This window comes from Arachis stenosperma, chromosome 1, assembly GCF_014773155.1.
Source record: "Arachis stenosperma cultivar V10309 chromosome 1, arast.V10309.gnm1.PFL2, whole genome shotgun sequence".
Taxonomy (NCBI): domain Eukaryota; kingdom Viridiplantae; phylum Streptophyta; class Magnoliopsida; order Fabales; family Fabaceae; genus Arachis; species Arachis stenosperma.
Genome location: NC_080377.1, coordinates 44,708,388 through 44,719,665, shown reverse-complemented (window position 1 = coordinate 44,719,665; position 11,278 = coordinate 44,708,388). Strand labels below are relative to the sequence as shown.

The window sequence follows — 11,278 nt, the reverse complement described above, 5'->3', positions numbered from 1 at the left end:
GATTTAGGATACCATAATCCATAATTACAAGTTCCCTTAATGTATCTAATGATGCGTTTAACAGCCGTAAGGTGGGATTCTTTGGATGTGATTGAAACCTTGAACATACACCCACACTTTGGACTATATCCGGTCTAGAGGAGGTAGGGTACATGAGTGAACCTATCATTCCTCTATACCTTGTTTCATCCACATCTTGGCCATCATCATCCTTTTCAAGTTTAGTATTGGGATGCATAGGAGTGCCCATTGATTTGGAATTTTCTAGGCCAAACTTTTTGATAAGTTCTTTTGCATACTTTCCTTGATGAATAAAAATACCACTAGGAGTTTGCTTAATTTGGAGGCCAAGAAAGAAAGTAAGCTCTCCCATTAAACTCATCTCAAACTCACTAGTCATGAGTTTTCCAAACTCTTCACACAAGGAAACATTGGCCGAACCAAATACAATGTCATCAACATAAACTTGAACAAGAAGGATATCATCATTAGATGTTTTAATGAATAAGGTAGTGTCGGTGGTTCCCCTTTGAAAATGATTTTCCAACAAAAAGGCACTAAGCCTCTCATACCAAGCTCTTGGAGCTTGTCTAAGACCATAAAGAGCCTTAGTTAATTTAAAAACATGATTTGGAAATTCTTTATGTTCAAAACCAGGGGGTTGAGCCACATACACTTCCCTATCAATAAAACCATTAAGGAAGGCACACTTAACATCCATTTGAAACATCTTGAAACCCTTATGGGCAGCATAGGCAAGAAGCAACCTAATTGCTTCCATTCTCGCTACCGGAGCAAAAGACTCATCAAAATCAATACCCTCTTCTTGATCGTAACCTTGGGCCACTAATCTAGCCTTGTTACGAACAACTTGTCCATCCTCACCAAGTTTATTTTTAAAAACCCACTTAGTACCCGTTACCTTCTTACTATCCGGATGAGGTACTAATGTCCAAACCTTATTCTTATCAAATTGAGCAAGCTCCTCTTGCATTGCTTTGACCCATGATGGATCCTCAAGAGCTTGTTTGACATTGTTGGGCTCTATTTGTGACAAGAGAGCAAGATTGCTAGGTTCGGTTGGCCTTTTGGTGGATGATCTTGTTGTTACTCCTTGAGAGGGATCACCAATGATGAAGTCATGAGGATAACCCTTCATAGACTTCCATTCTCTAGGCTTTCGGATAGGTGTTGAGCTTTGACGAACTTCTGGTGGTCTCACTGTTTCAGTTTCTCGTCCCTGCTCAGGAGACAAATCGGAAGTTTCTCCTTCAATCTGACGAGACAAAATTGGACTGGCAGATTCTTCATTCTGGACAGATTTGGGATTTTCTTTGCTTGTTCCGGCTCCTTTTTCATCTGAATCATTATCTATCACAGTACTGGGAATTAAGTTAGAATCACAAAAGGTAACATGTATGGATTCCTCTATTGTCCTATGCTCCTTGAGATAAACTCTATAAGCCTTGCTTGTGGTGGAATATCCAACAAACATTCCTTCATAGGATTTTGGATCAAACTTTCCAAGATTTTCTTTATTATTAAGCACAAAATATTTGCATCCAAAAACATGAAAATACTTAAAATTTGGAGGGGTTCCTTTCCATAGCTCATAAGGAGTTTTCTTTAACCCTTTTCTAATGATTGTTCTATTCAAAATATAACATGCTGTGTTCACAGCTTCAGCCCATAAAAATTTGGGAATTTCATTATCACATAGCATGGCCCTAGTCATTTCTTGAAGGCTACGATTCCTTCTTTCAACCACCCCATTTTGTTGGGGGGTTCTAGGGCATGAAAAATTGTGAGAAATCCCTAAGTCATCACAGAATTTTTCAAAATCTTGATTTTCAAATTCTCTAACGTGATCACTTCTCAAATGGGCAATTTTCAAATCCTTTTCATTTTGAATTTTCTTACAAAGTGTGGAGAAGGCATAAAATGCATCATTCTTATGAGTAAGGAAAAGTACCCAACCAAATCTAGAGTAATCATCAACCACCACAAGACCATAGTGTTTACCTCCCAAACTTTGAGTTCTAGTAGGACCAAAAAGATCAATATGTAACATTTCCAATGGCCTTTTGGTTGAGATTCCATCTTTTGATTTAAAAGAGGATTTTACTTGTTTGCCCAATTGGCAAGCATCACAAGTAAGATCCTTATCAAACTTGATATTCGGAATTCCTCTAACCAAATTCCTTTTGACTAGCTTAGAAATTTGGTACATGCTAGCATGACCCAACTTTCTATGCCAAAGCCATTTTTCAGATTCAAGAGAGGTAAAGCATGTTACATTTTGTTCCTTTAAATCCTCAAGAGTTAATCCATACACATTATTACATCTTTTAGCTTCAAATAGAACATCCCCAGTTTTCTCACAAACCACTAAGCAAACAAGTTTCTTGAAAATAACTTCAAAACCCAAATCACACAATTGACTAACACTAAGCAAGTTGTGTTTCAATCCATGTACAAGAAGGACATCATTTATACAAGATGAGAGATTTTTACCCACTTTCCCAACAGCTACTATTTTTCCTTTTGCATCATCACCAAAAGTGACAAATCCTCCATCATATTCATCAAGATTTATGAAGAAGGCTGTCTTTCCGGTCATATGCCTAGAGCATCCGCTATTCATGTACCACGTGTTCTCTCTTCTTTTGGATGCTAGGCACACCTACAAAACAATGCTTAAGAGACCTTAGGTATCCAAATCTTTTTGGATCCTTTAACGTTAAACCATCTTCTATGTCCTAAGCCATTGTAATCAAAAACAACTTTACAAACTTTGTCACCAATCATTCTTTCACCAAAGAAACATTGGATAGGAAAGTGTCCATTTCGATTGCATAGTCTACAAAATCTTGGAGTTGCTGTTTTGTTAAAGCAAGTTGGGTCTTGATACTTTGCATCATTTGAAGATGAAGCAATGTTTTCAAAATGTGATTTTTCAGATTTATAAAAGCCCAACCCAGCTTTATCATAAAGAGGTTTTTGACTAGCCAAGATTTGATTCAAATTTTCAGAACTTTGGGTGAACTTGGCTAAGTCTTCCTTAAGTCTGTTAACCTCTTTAAGCAACTCTTCATTTTGCTTAAAACAATTCACATATGCAAGGACTGAATGGTCACTTTCACAACTTTTAATTTGGGCTCTTAACTGCTTATTTTCTTCAACAAGATCACAAGCAGTTTCGGCCTCTCTCACTTTTTCTTTTAGAAAAATGTTTTCAGCTTGAAGAATGGTGACTTGTTGTTCAAGTTCTTGATTTTCCAGTAGAAAGCATCTTATTTTTTCAGAAAGGTGGTCTATCATAAGATGAAGATCTTCAGTGTCAGGGTTATGAAAGACTACCTGATGTACATGATCTGCCATAAGGCACTGTTGGGACTTGGTTTCTAATTTTTCATCATCATCATCTGAGTCATTTTCCAAATCTTCCCATGAAGCCATTAGTCCTTTCTTCTTTCCTTTTCTCGGCCTTTCTTCCTTCTTCAACTTGGGAGAGTCAGATTTGAAATGCCCCATTTCCTTGCAATTGAAACAGGTTACCTTGCTAAGATCTTTCTTTGTCCTCCTGGAGCTGCTGCCTTTGCCTTTGAGCTTTGCCATTTTCCTGAATTTTTTTGCAAACAACACAAACTCATTTTCAGAAGAGTTATCACTGGATTCATCATCCAGAGGGTTAGTCACAGAAGAAAATGCAATTCCTTTCTTTTTTGAATCCTTTTTCAAATAGGAGTTTTCAAAAGCAAGTAAGTTTCCTCTCAAATCATCAAGTGTCATGGAATCTAAGTTACTACTCTCAGAAATAATTAAGGCTTTTGTTTCCCACTCTTTTGTGAGACATCTCAACACTCTTCTCACTAGCACAGATTCTGAATGTGTGATTCCAAGAGCATCTAAGCCAACAGTGATGGCATTGAACCGTTCGAACAGTTCATCGATGGACTCTCCTTCCTTCATTGTAAATATTTCATATTCCCTGTTTAACATATCTGTCCGAGTTTTCTTTACAATGGTAGTTCCTTCATGAGTGATTTGCAACTTGTCCCAGATTTCCTTTGCCGTTGTGCATCGTGATACTCGTCGGTACTCCTCAAAGCTGATAGCACAGTTGAGCAGATTGGTTGCCTTGGCATTTAACTCCACCGTCTTCCTATCTTCCTCGGTCCAGCTTGCTTCTGGTTTAAGAGAGACTACTCCTTGAGCATTTGTGGTAGTTGGAAATTTAGGACCTTCCAAGATGATCTTCCAAAGTCTGTAATCCACGGCTTGTACAAATATCTTCATCCTCTCCTTCCAATAGGTATAATTTTTCCCATTGAAGAGGGGAGGTCTGTTGCTTGATTGACCTTCAGCCAGATTGTATGATAACACATTTGTGCCACTGTTTTCTGCCATGAGGATCTTTACTCCAAGCTGCAAAGCTTGATCTCTTTGAGACCAAGCTCTGATACCAATTGATGGTTTCAGTGGCTAAGAAAAGGGGGGGTTGAATCTTAGCCCCCTTTTTGTGACGCTTACACTTGCTGACCTTCAGAAGAGACTTTTCTGTTTTTGTTCGTCACTGAACACGAGCAACTCTGTTTTGTCTCGTCCCTTGCCACGAGACTTTTTGTTTTGTCTCGTCACTTGGCACGAGATAATTCTGGCTTTTGCTCCTGTGTAGTAGAAAACAGAAATGGAGTAGAAAGAGAAGAAGATTGCAGCAAGATATATCCTGGTTCGGCTGCTAAGTGCAGTGCAGCCTACATCCAGTCTCCATCACAAACATGATGGAATTTCACTATAATCAATCTGATTACAACTTGTAAAGTGCTAACCCAACTTACAAGGGGATTCCCACAGAATCATGATACACAACATAGATGAACAAAGGACCTCTAAGACATCTATGGCTTTTCTTTCAATTTTGCACTCTCTGCCTTTTTCCGCTCTATGGCTTTTTCATACAAACCTCACTTGTTTGCCTTTTACCATGAGACTCAAGACATGACAAAATTAAACAGAAAAATTACAAAACAGAATACATTGAAGGAGAAGAGAAATCTGTTAGCTCAGGTAGCTCTGAGAACTCTGTGCCTTGCACTCTCAAATTTTCTCCTTGCTTCAAACAGTGGTTGTTCCCCCTTTTTAAAGAAGAGGAAAGCCTCCACACTTGAAGCCAAAACCGAACCAACTTTCCTCCTCCTTCAACAAACACAGAACCGGTTCGGCCACACAGAGAGAGAAGAGATAACCATGCATTAACCAACATGCAATTACCTCTAGTCCTTTCTTGATCATCACCCTTCATCAATCCGGGCTCTCCATCCTTGGCTTGTTCTCCAAGATGGATTTCTGGCCCTTGATGCCTCATGATGATAATGACTTCATCTGCTTCAATCTCTGCCTTCAACCATCACTTCGCCACTCTAGCTACTCCCTGTGGTGGTTGATCAGAATCGAAGACAAGCCATGCTTCAAGAATCTCTCCTCTTGGCCGAATCTTCAACGTCCCTTTTTGAGCATGAAAGGCTCAAGATTACCTCACCAAATCTAACCACATTTGGTAGTAATCTCAGCCACAGCTCATCTTTCTTTTAGTATGTTTTCTTGCCATCATTTGCTTGATGGTCTTGAAGCATGCAACTTCTTCTTTTTCTTGGTTGAAGAACATTTCTTCCATTATTTCCTGGACAAGGACCGAACAAAGAAGAAGAAGGAGATGAGAGAGAATGAAAAGAATCTGAAGAAAAGCAATGCAAAGTGGTTAAGCAAATTAATTAGGCATAGCTTGCTTTTACTTCCCTAACATAGAGTGGCGTGTTTGACATAATAGCCATCAATCAATTCATCTGAATTTTCTCTCTCATGTTCCCCATGCATTATTTAACAATGTAATAGATTTTGAAATCCATTACATGATTCAAGGCTTGGTTCCGTTGGAAGCACTAAGCTTTCATTTTTCCTTTTGTTTCGGACCAAGAATGGAACCTATTCTCTTTAGTATAATTTGGGCTTGTGACAATATGATCAAAGCTGGCCCATTTGGTTAACATTTGCTTTCCTGATAAAATTGTTTTCGGATCAAGCATGGAAAGCATTTGTTTGGGCTTGCAACAATTTATTCTGGCCCAATTATAACTAGCTTTAATTATAAACACAAGGCTGAACCAAAAATTGCAACATTTGGGCTTTGTTGATTTTCTTTTGTTTCGGCCCAGCACAAAATCTGCACAACAAAATTATTAATTAAGCAAATATGAATTAAGATCAAATTAATAATTTTGTAATTTAATATTTCAATAATGTTTGTTCATCATCAAAATTAAGTAAGAGTTTTCCAAACTCATCAACCTTGAAACACTAGAATTCATTCTTAAGAACTCTGAAAAATACCTAATCTAAGCAACAAGATGAACCGTCAGTTGTCCATACTCGAAACAATCCCCGGCAACGGCACCAAAAACTTGGTGCACGAAATTGTGATCACTACTTTTCACAACTCAAATAATCCCCGGTAATGAATCCAAAAACTTGGTGCTCAATACCATGGTATAAACACAACTTCGCACAACTAACCAGCAAGTGCACTGGGTCGTCCAAGTAATAAACCTTACGCGAGTAAGGGTCGATCCCACGGAGATTGTCGGTATGAAGCAAGCTATGGTCACCTTGTAAATCTCAGTCAGGAAGATTCAAATGGTTATGAGTGATATACGAATAAAGCATAAAGATAGAGATACTTATGTAATTCATTGGTGAGAACTTCAGATAAGCGAATGGAGATGCTTTGTCCCTTCCGTCTCTCTGCTTTCCTACTGTCTTCATCCAATCCTTCTTACTCCTTTCCATGGCAAGCTGTATGTTGGGTTTCACCGTTGTCAGTGGCTACCTCCCATCCTCTCAGTGAAAATGTTCAACGCACCCTGTCACGGAACAGCTAATCATCTGTCGGTTCTCAATCAGGTTGGAGTAGAATCCATTGATTCTTTTGCGTCTGTCACTAACTCCCAGCCTTCAGGAGTTTGAAGCTCGTCACAGTCATTCAATCATTGAATCCTACTCAGAATACCACAGACAAGGTTTAGACCTTCCGGATTCTCTTGAATGCCGCCATCAATTCTAGCTTATACCACGAAGATTCTGATTAAGGAATCCAAGAGATAAACATTCAAGCCTTGTTTGCTTGTAGAACGGGAGTGGTTGTCAGGCACGCGTTCATAAGTGAGAATGATGATGAGCGTCACATAATCATCACATTCATCAAGTTCTTGAGTGCGAATGAATATCTTGGAATAAGAACAAGCTGAATTGAATAGAAGAACAATAGTAATTGCATTAATACTCGAGGTACAGCAGAGCTCCACACCTTAATCTATGGTGTGTAGAAACTCCACCGTTGAAAATACATAAGAACAAAAGTGATCATTGGCTTCGGCCCCAAAGAGGGAACCAGAAGAACCAAGATCTGATCTAAGAACTAGATGTCCGAAGATGAAAAATACAATAGCAAAAGGTCTTATTTATAAAGAACTAGTAGCCTAAGGTTTACAGAAATGAGTAAATGACAGAAAAATCCACTTCTGGGCCCACTTGGTGTGTGCTTGGGCTGAGCATTGAAGCATTTTTGTGTAGAGACTTCTCTTGGAGTTAAACGCCAGCTTTTGTGCCAGTTTGGGCGTTTAACTCCCATTCTTGTGCCAGTTCTGGCGTTTAACGCCGGGCAGTTTTGAGCTGATTTGGAACGCCGGTTTGGGCCATTAAATCTCGGGCAAAGTATAGACTATTATACATTGCTGGAAAGCCCAGGATGTCTACTTTCCAACGCCGTTAACGGCGCGCCAATTGGACTTCTGTAGCCCCAAAAAATCCACTTCGAGTGCAGGGAGGTCAGAATCCAACAGCATCTACAGTCCTTTTCAGTCTCTGAATCAGATTTTTGCTCAAGTCCCTCAATTTCAGCCAGAAAATACCTGAAATCACAGAAAAACACACAAACTCATAGTGAAGTCCAGAAAAGTGAATTTTAACTAAAAACTAATAAAAATATAATAAAAACTAACTAAAACATACGAAAAACATGCTAAAAACAATGCCAAAAAGCGTATAAATTATCCGCTCATCAAGCCACTATTCTTATATTTGTCTGTCACTAATTGGGCTATAAGCTCTGCTCTTGTTGTAGAAAGGGAGAAGAAACAGCTCCCAATCTATTTCACCAGCAAAACCTTACAGAACGCCGAGCTTCGTTACCCGAGCATTAAGAAGCTGGCACTCGCACTTGTCTTCTCAGCCAGAAGACTCCGACCATATTTTCAAAGCCATGAAATCCATGTTAGAACAGATCAACCTTTGCGACAAGTGCTGCAAAAGCCTGAACTGGCTGGCCGACTAGTCAAATGGTCGGTGGAACTATCGGAATTCGATATCAAGTACGAAGGCCGAGCATCCATCAAATCACTATTCTTGGCCGACTTTATCGCCGAGTTCTCAGTACCAAATATAACTGAAAATTACATCGAATGGTCTTTATACGTCGACGGGTCCTCCAACCCACACGGGTGTGGCGTAGGTATTATACTTGATGATGGCCACGGCAACGTCATCAAACATTCCCTCAACTTCTCATTTAAAGCGAGCAACAATCAAAGTGAGTATGAAGCATTAATTGTCGGCCTTAGACTCGCTGCCAACCTTAACATCACCGAACTTAAGGTATATTGTGATTCCTTACTTGTCGTCCAACAGGTAAACAACCTATACCAAGTAAAGGATTCCTTGCTCTCTAAATACCTGGATGTCGTGCACAATTTACTTTCAAAATTTACCAAATATGAAATACAGCACATACCAAGGGAGAGCAATGGCCAAGCTGACATTCTGTCTAAGCTCGCCAGTACTCAACCAAATAGGTCATCGCTTTATCAGTTAACACTACTCAATCCAAGCATTGAACTAACACATGTCTTAAGTGTAACACAGGAAGCAGATTGGAGATCCCCATACATACAGTATCTCCAGACAGGGGTCTTGCCAGGCGACGTCGAAAATACTCATCATTTTCGCCGACAAGCCTCCTTTTTTACAATATATAATAATTGCCTATATCGACGGGGATTCTCCCGTCCATTACTAAAATGTCTTTGCAGAATAGAGGCCGAGATTGCACTTACTGAGGCACATGAAGGGATCTATGGTACACACTTCGGAGCCCGAAGTCTGTATTCAAAAATCCTCAGAGCTGGATTATATTGGCCGACAATACGACAAGATTGTCAGGAAAAAGTCAAAAGCTGTAACAACTGCCAAAAACACAGTCCGATTACACATCTCCCAGCGAACTCCTACACTGTTCCGAGGTTAGTTGGCCATTCAACCAATGGGGCATAGATATCCTCGGACCCTTTCCAACAGCAGCAGGTCAGGTAAAATTCCTTGTGGTAGCAATTGATTATTTTTCCAAATGGATAGAGGCACAGCCTCTAGCCAAGATTACATCACAACAAATGCTTTCCTTTGTTTGGAAATATATTATTTGTCGATTCGGCATTCCTCGGCACATTATCACAGATAATGGTCGCCAGTTTGCCGATAAAAAATTTACATCTTTCTTGCAGAACCTGAAAATCAAACACCACTTCTCATCAGTCGAGCACCCACAAACAAATGGGTTAGCTGAAGCCGCAAATAAAGTAATATTACATGCTCTAAGAAAAAAACTAGATGATGCAAAAGGCCTCTGGGCCGAGCTTATCCCAGAGATCATATGGGGATACAATACAACAATTCACTCAACAACAAAGGAAACACCTTTCCGCTTGGTCTATGGCTCAGACGCAATGATACCTGTGGAGATCTCCCAATCCTCACTACGCACAGAACTAGCCGACCTAACTACACAAGACATAGCTCGGCAAACCAAACTTGATCTCATTGAAGAACTCCGATCATCCGCAGCAATCAAACATTTAGCAATGCAACAGCACATTGCCCGTAGATATAACCAAAGACTTCAACCAAGATCTTTCCAAGTCCACGACCTTGTACTCAGAAAAACAGAACAAGCTAGGAAACCACCAGCACATGGCAAACTAGCAGCTAATTGGGAAGACCCTTACAGAGTCACAGAAGTAATCGGCAATGGAGCCTATCGCCTACAAACATTAAAGGGTAAAGATCTCCCTAACACTTGGAATGTATATTCCTTAAAGTTATATTACAGCTAATACCAGGGACAGGCAAGTACTCTTTTTCCTACTACCAAGATTTTTCCCACAAGAATTTTGCTTGGAGAGGTTTTAACGAGGCTAGCCTACTTGGGCCTTTAAATTCAAAAGGTCTTACATTAATAAGTTCACTTATCTAGTCAATAATATTTGCATTTTATACTTCTCAATTTGTCAAAACTCAAAAAACCGATCTTAATCGGAATCCAGATAAAATCATTACATCAGACAAATATCCCATCCAACTCGGATTCCGATCATTATATCAGACAAATATCCGATCCAACTCGGATTCCGACCATTACATCAGACAAATATCCGATTCAACTCGGATTCCGATCATTATATCAGACAAAAATCTGATCCAACTCGGATTCCGATCATTATATCAAACAAATATCCGTTCCAACTCGGATTCCGATCATTATATCAGACAAAAATCCGATCCAACTCGGATTCTGATCATTATATCAGACAAATATCCGATCCAACTTGGATTCCGATCATTTAATCAGACAAAAATCCGATCTAACTCGAAATCAGATCATTTCATCAGATAACAATCCGATCTAACTCGGATTCCGATCACTTAATCAGACAACATCCCAACCTAACTCGGAATCCTATCATCTTACAACAATCCGATCTTACTCGGAATCCGACCATTCAAGAAAGCATGAGCAACCCATCTTGGAACCCAATAATGCTTAATTTTGCCAACTCAATCAAATACCCAATCGTAGTCAGAATCACAACATTATGGTATAATCATAACAAACAACGAATCTTAATTCACATTCATTGCCAAATGATAATAAACAGTTATTATCATGCCTATGAATCGGCATCCCAAAATCGGCCTACTCACCTTTTTAAAAGGCAATTCACCATTACAACAAATTTTAACCACAAAAATCTGGTCTCAACCAGATAAAAACCAACTTATCATACAGCAATAACATTATATTATCATAATATGCAAACAGAAATAACCAAGTTTTTCCTCTACCAGAAAAGTAGCAACATATAAGCTACAATAACAAAAGCCAACTACAAAT

The 11,278-nt window shown here is 39.3% G+C and overlaps 1 protein-coding gene across 1 annotated transcript; it reads left to right on the top strand.

Moving 5' to 3' along the window:
- The first annotated feature begins 3,324 nt into the window (after positions 1–3,324).
- On the top strand, positions 3,325–10,220 carry LOC130979143 (uncharacterized). The gene is made up of 5 exons (XM_057902512.1): positions 3,325–3,400; positions 8,180–8,709; positions 8,839–9,190; positions 9,234–9,353; positions 9,466–10,220. Exons 1-5 carry the CDS (start codon positions 3,325–3,327, stop codon positions 10,218–10,220), a joined length of 1,833 nt encoding a protein of 610 aa, XP_057758495.1.
- The last annotated feature ends 1,058 nt before the right edge of the window (positions 10,221–11,278 follow it).